A 22,501-nucleotide genomic window follows, 5' to 3' on the forward strand; every position below is an offset into this window, starting at 1 on the left:
GGCTGAAAGATATAAACTGGAGTGTCAGAGGTTCAGTTTCACTCGAAGGAAGCTGGACCTGTGTCAACTTCTATGCATGTGTAAATAAAGGGTGACTTATTGACAGGATACCAGCCTCTGTGGAGCTACTTCTGCTTTAAGTAATTTTGAGCAACATACCTTACTTGGAAACAGGTTAATAAAAGATGCTAATGCAGGAATTCTGAAACAAAATAAGAAGCCAAACTGAACTAGACTGTTCATAACTGAAAAAGATGGCTTAATGCTTTTAATTAGAGTATTTTATTCCCCTTTCGGATGTTGCTATATCTCCAACAATTCTGGTTTAAAGGTTCAACATTCAATGCTTTAAATCTAGTTAAAGATAAGTTAAATATAATTATGATTTACTGAATGCAAAAACATATGTATTTTGTAAATCAGAATTCATGTACGTGTTGTTGAAAACATTTAACCTTAGAAACAATATACCACATTACCTTGCACTATGTTCATATCTGATGGATTGATGGGTGCTGCTAACATTTGGGCTCGAATATCTGAATCGCCAAGCTGAGGAAGTTTGAGGGTTTCAAGCCTGCAACAAAAGAACAGTGCACTTGTCCGATTACAAAAATATTAATCTATTGACAAATCCTAATTCCAAACTGAACAAACTATTTAACAAGCCAAGAATGAAAAGCACAATATAGGTTTTTGAGATATTTTTTCTGATGGAGGAACATAATTATAACCAAAAGCCGAATCAATAAACTGATTGACTTCCCTTGATTATTGCTGAATACTTAATATAACCACTACATTTGTGAAACACATACATTCAAATCATCTTAGGTGAAAGAACCCCCTTGATGGAATGGTTTCTATGCATGGATTACCACAGTATGAACCCCCGTTACAGTAATAAGATTTCATAACGCACAAGACCTTCAGTCACAAAATTTACTTCTTACTCCAAGAAAGCAACAGATATCACTATTATTTTGCCTTGAAGTGGCCATCTGCTATCAGTGCTGTGGGTTACAGTACAGTCATTGGCGATTCCCGAAGCTAGGCCAGGCTAATGGAAACCATGTAATGTCACAGAAGTTTACAACATAGAAAATTCCTGGGGCGGTATGGCAGCTCAGTGGTTAGCACTGCTGCCTCAGTGCCAGTAGTGTCCAGAGATGTACAAGCTAGGTAGATTAACCATGGGAAATTTAGGGTTACAGGGATAGGGTGGGGAGTGTGTCTAGGTGGCATGCTCTTTGGAGGGTCAGTGTTGATTCAATGGGCTGAATGGCCTGCTTCCACGCCATAGGGATGCTATGATTCTATGAAAAAGGTCCTTCAGCACATCAAATCCATGCCATTCAATAAAAATACCTAACTATTCTATCAAAATTCTGAAGTTGCCATTCGCATATATTCTTAAAAGTGGAGCCCAGACAGCCTTACACTGTACTAAACATACTATAACTGAATTCGGGGTTCTAAAAAAAAATCAACCATGTCCATAACAGGAATTATTCCCACTGTCATCTTTCACACAATGAGTTGGAAAAAGCGCGTCAATTATTATTTTTTTTCTTCATTCATTCATGGATGAGGGCGTCCCTGGCAGGCAGCATTTATTGCCTGTTCCTAATTGCCCAGAGGGCAGTTCAGAGTCAACCACATTGCTGTGGGTCTGGAGTCACATGTAGGCCAGATCAGGTAAGGATGGCAGTTACCTTCCCTAAAGGACATTAGTGAATTCGATGGGTTTTTCCAACAATTGACAATTGATTCACGGTCATCATTAGACTCTTAATTCCAGATATTTATGGAGTGCAAATTCCACCATCTGCCGTGGCGGGATTCGAACCCAGGTCCCCAGAACATTATCTGGATCTCTGGGTTAACAGTCCAGCAATAATACCACTAGGCGATCACCTCCCCCTTAATATTCCTTTCAAATTAATGATATATTCTCATTTTATGAAATCACGAGCTTTCAATTTTTGCTTTCACTTCACATCTTGCAGTTTGCTTAGTAGAGGATCAAACACAGAAACAAATGTAATCAAAAATATGAGTATATGGTAAATTTACTGCAGTGAAGGCATTCTGTGGAGTAGCTTGGGCAAAGGAGCTTAAATCTACAGCTACTGGAGATTAACATTAACAACTCTACAGTTACCACGGACACTGGTCACTAAATCCAGTAGGCAGCATAACTAGAGAAAGGTATACAGCTGGTTTGTTCAGGCGTTTGTTAGGTTTCCTGATTTTTCTGTTATTAATTATACAGGATACAACGTCAAAATTCATGGATGACACAAAACATGGAAGCATTGTGAACTGTGTACAACTATGAACTTCAAGAGGATATAGGCTGGTAGAACAGACAAACGGCAGATGAAATTTAATGCAGACATGCATTAAGTCATTCATTCCGATAACAGAACAAGAGTAGGCAGTGAAGTGTACAATTCAATAGGACATTCAGGAGCAGAGGAACCTACTGATATGTGGGTGTAAATCATTGAAAGTGGCAGGGTGGGTTGATAATGCAGATCAAGGATCCTGAACCTTATAAGTAGGGCCATTGAGCACAAAAGCAAAGAGGTTATGCTGAAGTTGAACAAAAAAATAAAAAAAATTGGTTTGGGCTGAACAGGAATTTTTTTCCAATATCGGCACTACAACAAAGGATGTGAAGGTAATTTCAGAGCATAGAAAAGTTTCGTGAAAGCCATTCCAGGGACTGAGAACGTGCGTTACTCTGATAGGTTGGAGAAGCTGGGGCTGCTATTTGTGAGGAAGAGATTAAGATGAGATTTGACAGGGGGCATTCAGAATCATGACAATTTGGATAGCTTCATCTCCTTGGCAGATGGGTCAAGAATCAGACAATGCTGGTTTAAGATGATTGCCATAAGTACAAGGACATGAGGAGAAACCTTCACGTTTACAGTCAGAGTTTAAGATGTGGAATGTCTCCCTGAGATCAAGTTACAATCCTAGCTTTCAAAGGAGAATTAGACAATTATCTAAAGGGAAAAAAATTGCTGGGCTACATGGAAAGGAGAGGAATGGGAATAAGGGAGTTGCAGTTGTACACAGCTACTGATACAATAGAGCAAACAGTCCCCTTTTGTGCTGTGACTTTTCTATGCTTATAGAGTTCTATAGCATGCGAGACATAAAGAGTGATACAAAATAAGATGCACGATCAGAACAGCTTATCTAAATCTCAGGTGTAAAATGATCAGAGAGGGATCTTGCTGTGTTGGGGTCGTGTTCCTACATTTGGGCCAGAAAGTCTGTCCCAGAGGTGTGTCATGACACATCTGAGCAGGTTGATTAAAAATATCTAATATGATTGATTGATTGATTTATTGTCACATGTACCGAGGAACAGTGAAAAGTTTTGTTTATGAGCAGTACAGGCAGATCATAGTAAGCAAGGATGTACACATCAAAAAGACTTAGAGGCATACAGGTGACATTGCACAGGGTGTGTGCTAGGCGAGATCAATGTTAGCAAGATCAGCATTATTTCAGGCTAGAGAGTCCACTCATCAGTCTAACAATGGCCGGGAAGAAGCTGTTCCCGAACCTGCTTGTGTGCGTGTTCTAGCTTTTGTATCTTCTGTCTGATGGAAGTGGTCGTAGGAGAGCATTATCTAGGTGCCTTGGGTCTTTGATGATATTGGCAGTGAGCCATGTAAATAGAGTCTATGGATGGAAGGCTGGCTTCCTTGATGTTCTGGGTTATGCACACCACCCTGCCTGGCTGTTATGCGCTCAGACAATATGCTTTCAATGGTGCGTCTGTAAAGTTGGTAAGGGTCCTTATGGACATGCCAAATTTCGTGAGCCGCCTAAGGAAGAGGCGGCGTTGTTGGGCCTTCTTGACCATCGCATCTACGCAGGAAGTCCAGGACAGGTTGTCGGTTATCATCACTCTGAGGAACGCGATGCTCCCTATCCTCTCAATCTCAGCCACATTAGCGTAGATGGGGGCATATTCTCCTCCTTTCTCTTTCTTTTAGAAACTCAGATTATACTTTCAGAAGAAACATCTGTCTATTTTACTGCGCAATAAACAATACAGCAGATGATTGGTTTCTACATTCTACTTCACCAAATCACAATTTTCCCTCCTCTTATTTTAATTACAGCAAAATGTTATAACCAACAACATTAGGCTCCTACTGACTGACTCAACAGAATATCAAACGTCTACCTATTTATCTTGCTTTCATTTGTGATACTATCAGAATTTGAAACGACTAAACATTCTGCATGGATCAGGATATATAAAGGATAATATTAAAGAGTACTGTGGATACTCATCACAGAAAAATGAATCTCTAGGATAAAAAAACGAGAGAACTGTGGATGCTGGAAATCAAAAACAAAGACAGAAATTGCTGGAAAATCCCAAGTCTGGCAGCATCTGTGGAGAAAAAGCAGTCTGGTAATCCTTCTTCAGAACTGCAGTTCTGAAAAAAAAAAACATGAACACCACAGGGAATGCTTTCAGCTTTCATCACTGATGGACAGAACTGACTTCAGAACCATAATTTCTGGAAGCAAAAGAGATCAGTTTCTCAGCATGTAACATTCTTTAAAGTATCTGTGCATTCAGATAGTTCATTGCTAACATACTTGTTTTTATGAAAAAATGAAATATTTTCAATTGCCGTTCCAAAATGATCTAAACTCACGAGAAAAGCTAGCCCTTTTTGCACGGGTTTAGCATTTTTTTTCATCCAAAACGTAAATTAGTAGTTCTAGTATTATTAGATTCTTAATTGTTTTATAGCACATATGGTAATGCTGAATGATTTGGTGCTGCCACATTTAGAGATTAAAATAAAACAGCAAACTTACTATTTGAGCTTTAATTAAAGACACACTACTCACTAACAATCAGCAAAATAAAATCACTTCTGAAGAATTATTTGAAGAGTATCCTTAAGGGCCAGAGGTAGAGACAAATCATTTTAAACATCTAAAGAGAAATAAAATTCATAGCAACCAGATGTCAGTTGAAAGAGAGCTTTAAATTATCTGAGAGGAATTTTAAACTGAATAGGTGAATACAGGTATCTGAAACATCAAACATGCAATATTGGACATCTCATATTTGTGTAGTCATTTACAACAATAATCCATCTGTCAGAAAGTGTCTCTCTCACTACCCAGATGATTAGTATTTCCTTACTTCTGGAAGAACAGTTTTACGACTGTGATAAAGTAGTACAGTTTTTTGGTTGGATGGAATGGAGTTTTTAAAAATCATTCAAACCACTGTATTTATCCTGTAGAGTTGGAACATAAAGGTGGCCTTTTTGGGATTTGTACTACATTAAAAAGGTGTCATATAATGGTGAATTATTATTGTTATGTCATTATTAAACACATGAAGTCTGGAAAGATGTTACTTAATTGGAACAGCATTTCCTATATCTACATCTTGTGCAATTAGATTAGAACTTCCCAGCTTATTCCCACATATATCTCTGTGTGATTGTAACAACTCTTTCAGGTCATTTCGATTTTCCTCTGCAAAGTAACTCAATAATTTAACCCAATTTTTGAGAACTTGCTCACCGTCCAATTTAATTTGTCCAATTCAGAACCATCCAACCTGGTTCTTCACTTTGTGCTATAACCAGTAACACATTCTTTTATCACTTTCCTTCCCTTTCTAAATACCTTTAGACCATATTCATATGACACAGCCTCTGAAATTACTTCCCATCTGGCATTCTTACTCAATAATTCATGTTACTCAATTTCCTTTCGATTTGATAAGGGCCACTAAATCTTGCCTTTAGAGGTTTACCTACCACTGGGAGTTATGCTAACATTTTGTCTCCACTAGCAAAGTTATAAATGTTTGATTTCTAGTCTGCTTCCTGTTCCATCACATGCTGTGCTACTTACAAATGCTGTATAGCCAGCTCACCCATTCTGTTTAATCTTTCCCTAAAATTTGACACTGTGCAAATATGTAGTCTCTGAACTCTGACTCACCTAGTTCTCCTGAACTAATTTCAATGGCCCTCTCAACTCCTGCCCAAAAACTAATTCAAATGGAGTGAATTTAGTTGATTCATTCAGTGCATCCCTAATGGCAAGAAGTACAAATGGAATTCCTTTATCCCAATTGTCTGGATAGTCTTGACTATAAGTCAAAGTTTTTGAAGTTCAATGCATTGCTCTAATGCTCCCTGAGATTCTGGAAGGTACCAGTGGATTTGAATTGTTTTATTCCTAAGCTATCCATAATTTTCTTGAATAACTTTGATTTAAAGTTTGACCCCCAATCCAATTGTATGTCTGTGGATAGTCCGTATCTATTAAAAAATTTGACTAATTCTTCTACAATTCCGTTTAGCTGTGGTATTGTGTAACAGAATGGCCTCCGGAAATCTAATAGACACACCCATTATGGCCAACAAATACCGATTCCACTTATGTTTTAGATAGGGGTCCTATGCAATTAATTAAGACTCTTGTAAAAGGTACCTCAAATGCAGGAATGGATATTAAGGGTACTGGTTTTATCATTGCCTAAAGGTTTTCCAATTACTTGACGCGTATGACATGCTCGGCAAAGTTTCACCACATACTCACGCAGTCCAGGCCAATAAAAATGCTTTTGTATTTTCACTCAAGTTTTTCTTACTCCAAAATGACCTCCTACTAGTGATTCATGTGCAATCTGCAAACCTCCCTTCTATAACCCACCAGTGTTCATTTTTAAGATTGTATCCCAGAATGTTACTCTCAGATTCTTCTTCTGTGTACACTTTTTAATACAACTGCTTTAATTTTTTCTTATTATAATTCAGCTAATTTCTCTGAACTAAAAATATCTACTTTGTCCTCTACTTGCTCTTGTTTCTTTTTCCCCCCTCAACCATTTGATCAAACATGGTATCTGATAATTGTACTTCAACTTCCTTATATTTATTCTTTGATTTCTCCTCCTGTTTCTACCTGTGGCTACGTGACCGGTGTTATCAGACAGTCAGGAAAAATCCCAGGATATACTTACTTCCTATAATACCTCAATTCCTGATTTTCCACTGGCTTTTCAATTCCAGTGGGCATCACTTCCACCTGTGATCCAGCTATATCATTACAAAGGATAAACATAGAACATAGAACATACTATTTCTGGAACTGAGAATTTCTTTACCACTGCTACCACCATCTCGCTAGTTTGCACATGATTCTCTAACCTCATTTTACATCCAAAAACACTGCTCTTCTCACTGTGAATTCCACATATTATCATTTTTTTTGGGCAATACTCCTTCTGAGTTACATATCTTATCTCTTTTCAAAGATTGACTTGCTCCGAAGTCTCTTTCAGAGAGTCATATGTTTGACCCATTTTCAATGCCCTTATCTACCTATCAAAATTACTTTGTTTGATCTTTTCAAACTCTATGTACATTTGACTAGGTTCCCTTCTTAGGATTCCTAAAACATTGTCAGTAGATTTCTGGTATTAGCTCACATGCACTTCAAATGCTTTTTTTCACCTCATCATACTCCCCAGATACCTCCACTGATTGTGGTACAATTACCTCACTGGCTCTACGTAACAACTTTATTTGGGATCAACAAACTGGCACTGGCCATTTTATTTGTTTAGCTATTTTTTCAAGTGAAATGAAAAAGGCTTCAACATGCTTCTCTTTGAACTTTGGCAACACTTGATTTAAATAGATTCTCACTAGATCTTTGGCTACCATGGGACTGCCCGCTGTCACTATCCTCATTGTTACCCCTATCTTTCACCTCTATCTCTGCCCTTTTAAGTCGACTGTTAGTTTTCAGTTCCAATCTCAAATTCAAAAACTCTTTCTGCCTTTTTTCTGTTGGAGCCTTCTTTTCCTTTCTTTTTTCTTCTGCTTTCAATTGTAACTCAAATTTTATTTCCTTGGCATGTTCAAGTTGCTTTATTTGCAATTGAATTTTAGCCATTTCCAATGATTGTTTACAATTGCTGGAAATGCCATCACATCGAGTTATGGCTGCAAATACCTCCCCTTTTTGCACAAAGGCAACCCCAACTCCAGCTTGTTTGTTAAATCAAAAAGCTTTGGCTTGCTCACTTTCTGTAAAACTCCGAGGTGACTTCTTCCAGGAAACTCTTAGTGACTAATACAGCCTTTATTACATAAGGCACATCTGGTTTAAAAATCAACCAAATTCAACACCTAAAGAGAACACCAACACTCACCACTCACTGCGTTTGAGTCCAATAATCTGAAACTTAAGAGATTTTGATCCTGTCAGGAGTCCTTAGTGTGTTGTGGACCAGACCGAAACACCTCAAAATTTAGCCTAGACCCAAACTCTTATCTTATTTTAAAGATAAGTGGAAGGTGTTGTGTTTCGGAAATGATTCGATTAGTCAAATTATCAGTCTGAAACAAATTACACTTTATTCATACACTATAATTAAAATACAGTCAAAATAAAAATAAGATAATTAGAAATGCCTAACAAAATAATCTATATTAACTGCTACTAACTATTCCAATATAGTAACACATCAAAAACACACCTTTGCCAAAGGCAAACTCAGTAAAATAGATTATCTCATTCAATTCTGGTGACAGGAAGTGAACCCCAGCTTTCAGCTGTGAGAGAGAGAGATAGGAATAAGAACTTTCACATCCAACTCCAAGACCCCAGCAATTGCTACTGGAGGCTAAAACTTAAAAGAAATCCTGGTTCTATGGGAGCTTGACCCCACCCATTCAGGTTGCTTCTATTGTTCCAACTTCAAAGGAAATCAAGGTCTCATAAGCCATTTACTTTATTGCCTTTGGAGAAGACTGCTCGGCACCTCTGTCTCGAACGTTCCTCTCAAAAAAAAAAATTGGACAAAATACACCTCTTTAAACCATGGTATTGTCACTAAGGACTCAGGAAAAAAGAAAAAAAGAAAAACAATGAAGAAAAGAGGGCTTTCCTCGACCCTGTCCTCACCAACCAATCTTGGGGTAGGAGCGATAAGGAGTTGAAATGCGGAATAAATATTCATTGACTCAGTCAAACGCAAAGGAAACTAAAAATCAAGGCCCCTCTGCTCCATCCCCATTGAATGCTCCTGGGTCGGGGCAACAACGGTCTAAAAGTCATAGAGTAAGACAACACCGAAACAGAACCTTCCATCCAACTAGTCTTTGCCAAACATAATCCCAAACTAAACCATTCCCACCTGCCTGCTCCTGGCCCATATCCCTCCAAACCTTTCATATTCATTCACTTATCCAAATGTCTTTTAAACGTTGTAATTGCACCCACATCCACCACTTCCTCAGGAAATTCATTCCGCATCCAAACCACCTCTTGTGTAAAACAAAAAGAATGCCCCTCATGTCTTTTCTCAATCTCTCTCTGCTAACCTTAAAAAAAAGTGCCCCTAGTCTTTAAATCCCCCATCCTGGGGAAAAGACAACAGCATTAACCCTATTTATACACCTCATGATTTTATAAATGTCTATAAAAGGTCAACCCTCAACCTCCTACATTCCAGTGAAAAAAGTCCCAGGATATCCAGCTTTTCTTTACAACTCAAATCTTCCAGACCCGGCAAATCTCTTGAATCCCCTCCAGCAACTAGGTGACCAAAACTGGACACAGTACTTCAGAAGAGGCCTTACCAATGATCTGTACAACCTCAACATGACTTCCTAACTCCTATTCTCAAAAGAACTGAGCAATGAAGGTAAGCATGCCAAATGCCCTTTTAACCACCCAGTTTATGTATGATACAAAGTTCAAAGAATTATGCACCGAGATCCCTAGATCCCTAGATCCCTCTGTTATACAACACGACCCAAGTCCAGTCCCCGTTTGTTGTAACAAAATGCAATATCTTGCATTTATCCAGATTGAACTCCATCTGCCATTTTTCAGCCCATTGACCCATTTCATCAATATCCCTTTGTAACCTTTGAAAACCTTCAAAATCTACTATACCACGAAATTTGGTGTTGTCCACAAACATACTAACCATGCCTTCTATATTCTCATCCAAATCATTGATATAAATGACAAAAGTGGACCCACAACTGATCCTTGTGGAACACCGCTGGTGATAGGTTGCCAGTCTGAAAAACAACCCTCCGTTCTTTTAAATGAAAAGGTTTAAATAAAAAAAACCCAAGATGCTCCTAACAATGACCCCATCAGACACTCCAGGGACAGGGACAGCAAGGGGTAAAACATAGAGCAAAGCCATTCTGCTCTATCAATACAGAAAGTAAAGCTGCCTTGCCTTAGTTAAACAAAAATAAAGGGCCTATTACTCTGGGGCAAAAACAAAAACAAATTAAAAGAAAAAAGCTGCTCTCTTGACTTCATCTCCACCAACGTCTTTTGCTCTGTCACCATTGAACACTCCTGGGACAGGGACAACAATGGTTTAAAATCCAAAGAAGTTCCACTGCTCATTTCACCAGAAGAAAACACAACGCCCTTCTCACCAATCCCCATCAAGCACACCTGGGATAAGGGCAGTATGGGGCTAAAATAGGACCCGCTTGGCTCTTCCAAGGGGTCCAAAATCAGAACAAAGGGAAAATAAGTCAGCCCTCTTCCCAGGGCACCAAACCGCAAACACAAAAGGCAAAATGGAAGGTTATACTATAGAGACAACTAACTAAACCAGAATATCATTACCCAAGATGATAATGCACTCCAGCTCCCCTGGTATCCAGCGGGCTTGAAGGCCTCAACCATGACAGTAAGCATTGTGTGCTCCTTCTTTAGGGACACCCCAGCACTGATGTAACCGCGAAAGAGGGGCAGACAGTCAGGAACAACAAGCCCCACTTTGGCCCGCTGCCTGGACCTGGTGATGGCCATCTTGGCCAAGCCCAGGAGTAAAGCCATGAGAAGGCTCGTAGACTTGTCCACCTCTTCCCGCTCCAGGTGTCTGTAGATCAGGAGTGTCGGGTTGAAATACAACCAAACTTTTAACAACAGCCCCCTCAGAAAACCAAACAGGGCTGCAAACAAAAAGACTCAACATAAACATGAAACATCATTTCCTCCAGGCCACAGAATGTGCACATGGTCTGACACCCAGTATATTTGCTCAGTTGCCGGGTTCATGGGACTGATGCATGCAGCACTCTCCACCCCAGATCCTTGATGGAAGAGGAGACGACCCCTTTGTAGAGGGCCCTCCACTGGTGATCTTCACTGCTGGAGGGCAAAACACCATATCAAGGCATATCCAGATGGCAAGCATGTTCCTTAGCAGCAGCTCCCTGATGACAGCAGCCACACCTGTAGAAGGAAGAGGTCTTGGGCAAGCCGGCCGCGTTCCAGACTGTAATCAGGTCCAAGTAAAAGGCAATTTGTGGAAGATGACCTGAGGCCGGGACCACTGTGCATCATTTCGGAGACTGCACATTTTACCGAATACATAATCGGGGCATACCCACCTTGGAGGAGGCTCAACACAAAAGGTATTGCTATAGGGTCTAAAGGCGGTAGGTTGCTATCTGGATGCGAAGGCAGACCAGTCCCAGACAAAAGGCAGCACTGGGAGGCTTGAGTTTTTCCTGGATCATCGTGACAAAGCTGGGGGAGGGACCAAGTGACCTGCCGTTACCATACCATGGTGGCCACCAGTTGGTTTACGACCAGCACTTGAGTTCTGTAAGACAAAAACTCAGACCAGTCCTATCCAGCGTGTTAAGCCGGCAGTCACCTTTATGTCCAACTCATGCCAGCTTGCCCACCAGGATTCCTCAGCAGGGCAAAAATGAAATCCAAGGTACAGGATATGAAGCAATAGATCTCCTCCGGCAGGGGATACATCTGTCACTGATTGGTCAAAATTCCTAGCACTTGCCCCAGTGGATCCTCAGAGGACACAGCAGAGCAGACCTCCTGTCACTCGCACATTTCTCCACAAGTCAGCTGGGTCTGTGAACATGGAAGAGCATGTCAACCATACAGCAACCGACAAGCGGGCCCTGTGGGAATGAAGAATCACTTCCTGGACCAGGTGGATGCTGCCATGGATGTTCTGGCCCAGCACAGCGAAGGACTGGTCTTAGTGGATCATGTGGTCAAGCGTATTGCTGAGATGAGTCAAAAATACCTGGCAAAGATTTTGTAGCCTATGCTGAGGAAGGAGACCAGGCACCAATTTTTTAACAAACGGATATCCCCCTTAGGCCCTGTGCCAAGAAAGCAGCAACCCTCCAGTCGCAATATGTTCGTCTAGGACATGCGCATAGTCACCTCCCCCACCCAGGACATCCCAGAACGCCCTGAAAAACGTTATGGTTGGCCCATCCAGTCCCAGGGACTCGCCCCTGGAAAGACAGTCGAGGCGCCAATCAGCTCTTCCAAACTTGGGGTTGTGGGGGCGGGGTAAGCATTGAGCCTCTCAGTGCTTACCTGCAGAAGGCCCTCTCACAGGACTCTGCGAGCTTCCAGAATGGATCCTGAGATGAGAGAGCTGTATAGCACTTACTCACATGGGCCCAAACAATTAACGCCCAGGCCTGAATCCCCCAACTGAAGAAAAAACGTCCACGCTTCAGGCATCAACACTCTTGGACACCAACCAATTAGAAATGCAAGCCACCAAGCTTTTCAGGGCAGCAGCAGCAGCGCGACCAGGCTCAAGGACTCAATTCAGCAGCTGCAACTCCTCCCAGGCGCAAGTGTTATCACTTCAGTCTTTAACTCAATAAGGAGGGACAAAGGCCACCAATCTTCCAAAAGCAGCAGCAAGAGTCCCTGGCTTAGTCCCTCCAGCCCACCAGGCTGCAGCACTCAAGGCCCCAGACTCCTGGCCTCAAATCAGCAGCAGCAGCTCCTCACAGTTACAGAAGGTGTTCTTATTTCAGTCTTCAATGAACAGATGCAGGCAACATGTAGAATGCAAACTCCCACACGCACTGCCCTCTACAGGAGAGCAACCCTTTACCACCACCCTCTGCCTCCTATCATCAAGCCAATTCTGTACTAACTTAGCTAGGTCTCCCTAGATCCCATGTGGTCTAACCTTATTAATCAGTCTATCATGCAGAACCTTATTGAAGGCGTTTTGCTAAAGTCCACACAGACAACATCTACCACACTGCTCTCATCTATCTTTTTGGTCACATCTTCAAAAAACTCAACCAAATTTGAGAGACACAATCTCCCATGCACAAAGCCATGCTGACTATGCCTAATTAGTTTTTGCCCTACCAAATGCATGTAGAGTCAGTCTTCCAGAATCCTCTCCATTAACTTACCCACTACTAATGTTATGTTCACTAGTCTGCAGTTCCCTGGATTTTTCTTGCAGCCTCTCAAATAACAGCACACCATGAGCAACCTCCAGTCTTCCGGCACCTCACCCACAGCCGTCGAGGATGCAAATCTCTCTGCTAGGGGTCCCGCAACTGCTTCTCAAAATGTCTGGGATATGCTTGATCATGTTCCGGGGATTTAGCTACCTTTATGCATTTTAAGACCTCCTGCCATAACGTAGACTCTTTCCAAGATATCATTCTTTACTTGCGAGTTTCCTAGCTTCCATGTCTTTCTTCACAGTAAACACTGACAAAAAATATTCTTTGAGGCTCTTACCCATCTCTTGTTACTCAGGCGTAGATAACATTGTTGACTATTAAGGAGCCCTATTGTTTTGCGAGCTACACTTTCTCCTTAATATACTCGTAGGATCTCTTCAGATTCTCTTTTTGCCTGATTTTTTTTTTGACCACAGCCACTGTTATCTCTAGTCATCCAGTGTTCCCTATTGCTACCAACTTTGGCGTTTACAATAACAGGAACATGTTGGCCCTGAACTGTCATTATTTAGCTTTATGAAAGCCTCCCACTTGCCAGAAGACCCTTTGGCTGCGAACAGCCTCCTGCAACCAACTTTTGAATGTTCCTGCCTCTTTTTTTTCTATTCATTTGTGGGATGTGGGTGTCACTAGCTGGCCAGCATTTCTTGCCTATCCCTAGTTGCCCTTGGAGATGACAGTGGTGAGCTGCCTTCTTGAACCACCGCAGTCCACCAGCTGTAGCTTGGCCCACATTGCCGTTAGCAAAGGAATTCCAGGATTTTGACCCAGTAATAGTGAAGGAATGCCGATATATTTTCAAGTCAGGATGGTGAGTGGATTAGAGGGGAACCTGAAGGTAGTAGTGTTCCCATATGTCTGCTGCCCTCGTCTTTCTAGAAGGGAATGGCCGTGGGTTTGGAAGGTGCTGTCCAAGGGTCTTTGGTGAATTTCTGCAGTGCGTCTTGTAGATAGTACACACTGCTGCTACTGAGCGTCGGTGGTGGAGGGAGTGGATGCTTGTGCATGTAGTGCCAATCAAGTGAGCTGCTTTGTCCTGGATGGTGTCAAGCTTCTTGCGTGTTGTTGGGGCTGCACTCATTCAGGCAAGTGGGGAGTATTCCATCACACTCCTGACTTGTGCCTTGTAGATGGTGGACAGTTACTCACCGAGGTATTCCTAGCTTCTAGCCTGCTCATGTAGCCAGTGTTTATGTGGTGAGTTCAGTTGACCTTCTGGTCAATTATAACGCCCAGAGTGTTGATAGCGGGGTTTCAGTGATGGTAACACCATTGAATGTCAAGGGGCAGTGATCAGATTGTCTCTTACTGGTGATGGTCATAGCCTGGCATTTGTATGGCATAAATATCACTTGCCACTTGTCAGCCCAAGCCTGGATATTGTCCAGATCTTGTTGCATTTGAGCATGGATTGCTTCAGTATCTGAGGAGTCACGAATGGTACTCAACATTGCCCAATCATCAGAGAACATTCCCACTTCTAACCTCATGAAGAAGGGAAGATCAGCTGCTTCATCAATGAAGATGGTTGGGCCGAGGTCACTACTCTGAGGAACTCCTGCAGACATGTCCTGGAGCTGAGATGATTGACCTCCAACAACCCCAACCATTCTCCTGTGTGTCAGGTATGACTTCAACCTCCGGAGAATTTGCCCCCTGATACTCATTGATTCCAGTTTTGCTAGGGCTCTGTGATGTCACACTCCGTCAAATGCAGCCTTGATGTCAAGGGATGTCACTCTCACCTCAACTCTGGAATACAGCTCTTTTGTTCACATTTGAACCAAGGCTGTAATGAAGTCAGGAGCTGAGAATAACTGAGCAGGTTATTGCTGAACAGGTGCTGCTTGATAGCACTGTTGATGACACCTTCCATCATTTTACTGATGATCGAGAGCAGACTGATGGGGTGGTAATTGGTCGGGTTGGATTTGTCCTGCTTTTTATGTACAGGACATACTTGGGCAATTTTCCACATCATCAGATGGATGCCAGTGTTGTAACTGTACTGGAATAGCTTGCCTAGGGAAGCAACAAGTTTTGGAGCATACATCATCATCAGTACTATTGCTGGAATGTTGTCAGGGCCCGTAGTCTTTGCAGTATCCAGTGTCCCCAACTATTCCCTGATATCACATGGGGTGAATTGAATTGGCTGAAGCCTGGTATCTGTAATGCTGGGGACCACTGGAGGAGGCTGAGAGGGATCATCCACTTGGCACTTCTGGCTGAAGATTGCTGTGAATGCTTCAGCCTTATCTTTTGCACTGATGTGCTGGACTCTTCCATCATTGAGGATGGGGATATTTATGGAGCCTTCTGCTCCAGTGAGTTGTTTGTTTAATTGTCCACCACCATTCACAATTGGATGTGGCAGGACTGCCGAGCTTAGATATAATCCGTTGGTTGTGGGATCGCTTAGCTCTGTCTATCACTTGCTGCTTTGGTGTGTAAGTAGTCTTATTTAGTGGCTTCAATAGGTTGATACCTCATCTTCAAGTATGCTTGATGCTGCTGCTGGCAATCCCCTCTGCACTCTCCATTGAACCAGGGTTGATCCCCCAGCTAGATGGCAATAGTCGAGTGGGGGGATATGCCAGGCCATGAGGTTACAGATTGTGCTTAACTACAGTTCTCCTGTTGATGATGGCCCACAGCACTTCATGGATGCTCAGTCAAGTGCCTAGATCTGTGCGAAGTCTGTCCCATTTAGCACGGGGTTAGTGCCACACAACAGGATGGAGGTTATTCTCAATGTGAAGGTGGGACTTCGTCTCCACAAGGACTGTGCGATAGTCACTCCTACTGATACTGTCATGGACAGATGCAACTTCAGTTGGCAGATTAGTAAGGATGAGGTCAAGTATGCTTTTTCCCTCTTGTTGGTTACCTCACCACCTGCCACAGACCCAGTCTTCAGCTGTGTCATTTAGGAGCCGACCAGCTCGATCTGTAGTACTGCTGCTGAGCCACTCTTGGTGGTAGACATTGAAATCCCCCACCCAGAGTACATTTTGTGCTCTTGCCCTCCTCAGTGCTTCTTCCACATGGAGGAGTACCAATTCGTCAGCTGGCAGAGGACAGTATGTGGTAACCAGCAGGAGGTTTTCTTGTCCACGTTTAACCTGAAGCCATGAGTCTTCACGGGGTCCAGAGTCAATGTTGTGGACTCCTAAACCAACAACCTCCTGACTGTATACCACTGTGCCACCACCTTTGCTGGGTCTGTCCTGCCCCTGGGACAGGACATCAGGGATGGTGATGGTGGTGTCTGCGACATTGTGAGGTATGATTCTGTGACCATGACTATGTCAGGCTGTTGCTTAACTCATCTGTAAGACAGCTCTCCCAATTTTGGCACTAGATCCCAGATGTCAATGAGGAAGACTTTGCAGGATCGACAGGGCTGTTTCTGCTGTTGTCTTCTCCAGTGCCTAGGTCGATGCCAGGTGATTCATCCAGTTTCATTTCTTTGAGACTTTGTCATGATTGGTACAACCGAGTGGCCTGCTCGGCCATTTCAGAGGGCAGTTGAGAGTCGACCACATTGCTGTGGGTCTGGAGTCACACGTAGGCCAGGCCAAGTGAAGGTGGCAGAATTCCTTCCCTGAAGGACATTAGCGAACCAGATGGGTTTTTCCAACAATTCGAAATCATTTCATGGTGATCAACAGATTCTTAATTCCAGGCTTTTTGAAAAAAAGCTTGAATTCAAATTCCACCATCTGCTGTGGTGGGATTCGAACCTGGGTCCCAAGAACATTAGCTGGGTTTGTGGATTAATAGTCTAGCGAGAATACCACTAGGCCATTGCCTAACGCCAATTTTGATGGTATTGTCCCAATTTTGAACTTTAACTTGTGGATAAGACATATCCTTTTCCATATTTTAAAATTAAAAGAATTATAGTTACTGGTCCCAAAGTACTCCCCTTCTAACACCTCAGTCACTTGTCCTGTCTTATTTCCCAAGAGCTCAGGTTTTGCCCCTTTTCTTGCAGGCCATCTACATGCTAAGAATTTTTTCATCAACACAAATTCCTCCCCAACCAAGTCCTTAATACTGTGACAGTCTATGTATAAGTTACATTAACTCAGTCTCTGTAAATAAGTAATAGAACCTAAATCAGCTTCCCAAAGTCAATGAATTACTCACATTGGAAGTAAGGAAAGGCTTCCTGCCACTAAGAAAACAAAAGATTTCTCGAAGATACCACAAAATGTTGTAAAACTCAGCTTCATCTTCAACTCCAATATGTTGCATGCATGATATGAGGATGTAGTTATTTTTCAGAAGTCATCTTAATTATGTATAGTTTTCATTACTGTCACATTTTCTTGTGACTTTTACTGTTTTATGTTTACTGTGGCCAATTTCCAAATGTTTCCTGAACTTCGAACTGAAATATACTTGAACCTTGATTCTGCAGATTTGTATCTTGAGTTGTGGATGCTGTGGTAGGTTCGCTTGCCGAGCTGGCTCGTTAGTTCGCAGACATTTCATTACCCTACTGGGTAACATGATCAGTGCAGCCTCCGATGAAGCGCTGTTGTGTTTTCCCGCCTGGTATTTGAACTCTGGGGTCGGTTGGAATTGGTTACCTCATTTCCGACTTTTCTTCACAGTGTTGTACATATAGGATGTAATTCTACGTGTTCGTTGATAGCCTACTCGGGGAATTTCTGACGAAGGTATACGGAAAGGCCACACACATGGATCAAGTCCTGAATTTCAACAGCAACCACCCCAACACCCGCAAACGAAGTGCTTAAAAACACTATTTAAACGAGCGACAACACACTGCAGCAACCCGGGACTGTGCCAAAACCAACAAGAATACCTCTACCAAGCATTGAAGGATAACAGATACCTGAACAGCTGGGTCCGACAATGCCTATCACACAAACAATAACAGGAAGATACAGAATGCCCTGACATACTCATCAAGTTACCATACATCAAGAACATATCCAAACTGACCACAAGATTCCTACAACCATTGGGCATCAGAGTGGCACACAAATCTACATCAACCCTACGCCAACTGCTAACTCGAACCAAAGACTCCTTACCCATTACGAACAGAACCAACGTAATAGACAAGATCCCATACAAAGACTGCAACAAACATTACATTGGACAGACAGGAAGGAAACTGGCGACAAGAATACATGAACACCAACTAGCAACAAAAAGACATGACCAGTACACACTCGCCTCCATTCACACGAATAAGGAGAACCGCCTGTTCGATTGGGACATCGGGATCCGAGGACAGGCCAAACAGAGGCAAGTATGGGAATTTCTAGGGGCTTGGTTCTCCAAGAATGAAATGTAATGAAACGTCTGCGAACTCACGACAGCATATGCAGAACCAATTACTGGAGGAAAAAATGAACAACGGTGTTGCTAGATTTGTAGTCCTACATTTTCACAGGTGCACAAATGCTGGATTATTCACTCAGTGACATAAGGGTGACAGGTTAAAAAAAACACATGAAGATTTCACTCTTTGACAATGTGAATGGGTGGCAAAAGTGCATGCAGGGCTGGTTGAACTGGGCCACCAGCTGGCTGCAAAGTGCCAGGCTGGGATGTCTGCAGCGGGGCCTCAACTAGATTGGTAACACTCTTTTCCTCCAGCAGTTACTTTGAATCCAGTTTACTCTCTTACCGGATGACACGGAGCGGGTCGCCATGCTTGTGGTAAACCAGAGCTTCGCAATGTCCCCGAGCCACTGCCGAGCTGGTCAAAACCCGGCCCATTACACGACACAGAGGACCCCAGCGGCCGGGTCCCCTCCGGCACAGCACCCGGACACAGAACCAACTCAAGGCCATAGCTCCGTTACTCAGGCAACGGCCGTGGCCGCCTTCTGATGACGACAGCGGCATTGCCGGCGCGCGGCAATGACGTTATAAAAACCGTTTGAAAAAAGGAAGACAAATTTAATTCAAAAAATATAACTATCCAGTGTTTGGTGCATGGTCAGTTTTTCAGAGCCAATATCTTTCTAAAATATGGTCGGGAGCTAAAGGGTCTGCAGGGCAAACGAGCTCGAGAGGAGAAGAAAAACAGAAGTTGCTAGTAAAGCTCAGCAGGTCTGGCAGCATCTGTGAAGAAAAAAAATCAGAGATAACGTTTCGGGTCCGGTGACTCTTTGAAGAATAGCTGGTTAGTTTATTAGGTAACAACAGATATTGTTGAACAAATTCAGCAGATCTGACAGCATAGAGTCCTACAGCACGGAAACAGACTATTTGGTCCAACCGGTCCATGCCGAACATAATCCCAAAGTAAATTAGTCCAACCTGCCTGCATTTGGCCCATATCCCTCCAAACCCTTCCTTTTCATGCACTTATCCAAGTGTCTTTTTAAGCGTTGTAATTGTACCCACATGCACCACATCCTCAGGAAGTTCATTCCATACTTGATATATCCTCTAGGTAAAAAAATTCCTTCACATCTTTTTTAAATCTCTCTCCTTTCATCTTAAAAAACATGTCCCCGACTGTGGAAATACCCCATCATAGGAAAAAGACAACTACCATTAACTCTGTCTATATATATATATATCATAGTTTTATAAACTTCTATAAGATCACCTCTTAACTTCCCACACCTCAGTGAAAAAAGTCCCAACCTATCCAGCCTTTCTTTACAACTCAAACCTTCCATACCCAGTAAATCTCTTCTGAACCCTCTCCAGCTTGATAATGTCCTTCCTATAACTGAGTGACCAGAACTGGGCATAATATTCCAGAAGAGGCCTCACCAATGTCCTGTACAACCTCAACATGACTTCGCAAATCCTGTATTCAAAAGGACTGAGCAATGAAGCAAAGTGTGCCAAATGCCTTTTTAATCACCCTGTCGACGCAAACTTGAAAGAATTATGTACCTGAATCCCCAAGTGTCTCTGTTCTACAACACTGTCCAAGGCCCAACCATTGGGTATAAGCCATACCCTTGTTTGTTGTACCAAACTACAATACCTCACGTTTATCCAGATTGAATTCCATCTGCCATTTTTCAGCCCATTGACCCATTTCATCATGATATGTATGTAATTTTTGAAAATCTTCTTCACTGTCTATTCTGCCACCAATTTTGGCGTCATCTGCAAACTTACTAACCATTCCTTCTATATTCTCACCCAAATCATTTATATAAACAACAAACAAAAGAGAACCCAGAACCGATCCCTGTGGAACACAGCTGGTCACAAGTCTCCAGTCCAAAAAGCAACCCTCCACAATTACTCTCTGTCTCCTGCCATTAAGCCAATTATCTACCCAATTGGCAAGTTCACCCTGAATCCCATGTGACCTATATTTAAGAATTAGTCTACGATGCAGAACCTTGTCAAAAACTTAACTAAAATCCAAATATACAATGTCTACTGCTCTGCCATCATCAATTTTTTTGGTAACTTCCTCAAAAAACTCAATCAAGTTTGTGAGATACAGTTTTCCTTGCACAAAACTATACTGAGTATCCCTAAACAATTTTTGCCTCTCTAAATATCCATAACTCCTATCTTTTATAATCACCTCCAACAATTTACCCACAACCAAAGTCAGACTCACATATCTATAGTTTCGCAGTTTCTCCTTACAACCTCTCTTAAACAAAGGTGCAACGTTAGGCACCCTCCAGTCATCAGGCACCTCACGTAGTTACAGATGATGCAAATATTCCTGCAAGGGGTGTCGTAATTTCCTCCCTTCCCACAATATTCTGGGATACATTGAATCTGGCCCTGGAGGTTTATCCACTTTTGTATTCCCGAACTTCCTCTTCTGTAATGTGAACTTTTTTTTAAAAGACATTAAAGTTTATTTCTCCGCATTCTCTAGACTCTATTTCTTTCCCCAGAGTAAAAACTGACACAAAATATTCTTTTGGTATCTCTTCTATCTCCTGGGGTTCAACACAAAGATGGTCTCCATGACCTTTAGGAGACCCTACCCTCTCTCTAGCTTCCCTCTTGCTTTTAATATATTTGTAGAATCTCTTTGGACTACCTGTAACCTTATCTGCCAATGCTATCTTATATTCCCTCTTTGCCTTCCTGATTTCTCTCTTAAGGATGCCCCAAGACTTTTTATACTAATTAAGAGATTCAATTGAACCAAGTGGTCTATATCTGAAATAAGATTCTCTTTTATTCTTGACAAGAAACTCAATATCTTTATTCGTCCATTGTTCCTTCATCTTACCAGTCTTATCCTTCACTCTAACAGGAACGAAATGCCTCTGAACACTCGTCATCACACACTTGAATGCCTCCCACTTGTCAGATGTCCTTTCTTTTTATTCATTTGTGGGATGTGGCCATCACTGGCTGGCCAGCATTTATTGCCCATCCCTAATTGTCCTTGAGAAGGTGAGGGCTGCGGACCACCTGCTGTGGGTTGACCCAAAATGCTATTAGGGAGGGAATGCCAGCATTTTGACCCAGCGACAATGAAGGAACAGCAATTTATTTCCAAGTCAGGATGGTGAGTGGCTTGGAGGGGAACTTGAAGGTGGTGATGTTCCCACATATCTGCTGCCCTTGTCCTTCTAGATAGAAGTGATCATGGGTTTGGAAGGTGCAGTCTGAGGATCATTGGTGAATTTCTACAACGTATCTTGTAGATAGTACACACTGCTGCTACTGAAGGTCGGTGGTGAAGGGAGTGGATGCTTGACGATGTAGTGCCAATCAAGGGGGCTGCTTTGTCCTGGATGGTGTCAAGCTTCCTGAGTGTTGTTGGGGCTGCACTCATCCAGGCAAGTGGAGAGTATTCCATCACACTGCTGACTCGTGTTTTGTAGATGGTGGACAGGCTTTGAGGAGTCAGGAGGTGCGTTACCCGCCGCAGTATTCCTAGTTTCTGACCTGTTGTAGCCACTGTGTTTATATGGTAAATCCAGTTCAGCTTTTGTTCAAGGGAAATCCCCAGGATATTGATATTGGGGATTCAGTGATGGTAACACCGTTGAATGCCAAGGGATGGTTGTTAGATTGTCCAGATCTTGTTGCATATAAACATGGACTGCTTCAGTGTCTGAGGTGTTGCGAATGGTGCTGAACATTTTGCAATCATTGGTAAACATCCCTACTTCTGACCGTATGATGGAGGGAAGATGAAGCAGCTGAGATGATTGGGCCGA

General features: G+C 42.4%; 1 protein-coding gene across 3 annotated transcripts in view; it reads right to left on the reverse strand.

The window, feature by feature from the left end:
* Positions 1 to 19,216, reverse strand: part of mecr (mitochondrial trans-2-enoyl-CoA reductase) — a 108,125-nt gene extending 88,909 nt beyond the window's left edge. For all 3 annotated transcript variants that reach the window (XM_048612880.1, XM_048612878.1, XM_048612879.1), the window contains exons 1-2: positions 19,012 to 19,216; positions 480 to 577 (exon numbers count right to left, since the gene is read on the reverse strand). In XM_048612880.1, the coding sequence (XP_048468837.1) occupies positions 480 to 577; positions 19,012 to 19,178 (265 nt within the window). In that variant the 5' untranslated portion in view covers positions 19,179 to 19,216. The remainder of the gene's footprint in view (positions 1 to 479; positions 578 to 19,011) is intronic.
* Positions 19,217 to 22,501: the final 3,285 nt, after the last annotated feature.

The sequence above is a fragment of the Rhincodon typus genome, chromosome 27, assembly GCF_021869965.1.
Source record: "Rhincodon typus isolate 14 chromosome 27, sRhiTyp1.1, whole genome shotgun sequence".
NCBI lineage: Eukaryota > Metazoa > Chordata > Chondrichthyes > Orectolobiformes > Rhincodontidae > Rhincodon > Rhincodon typus.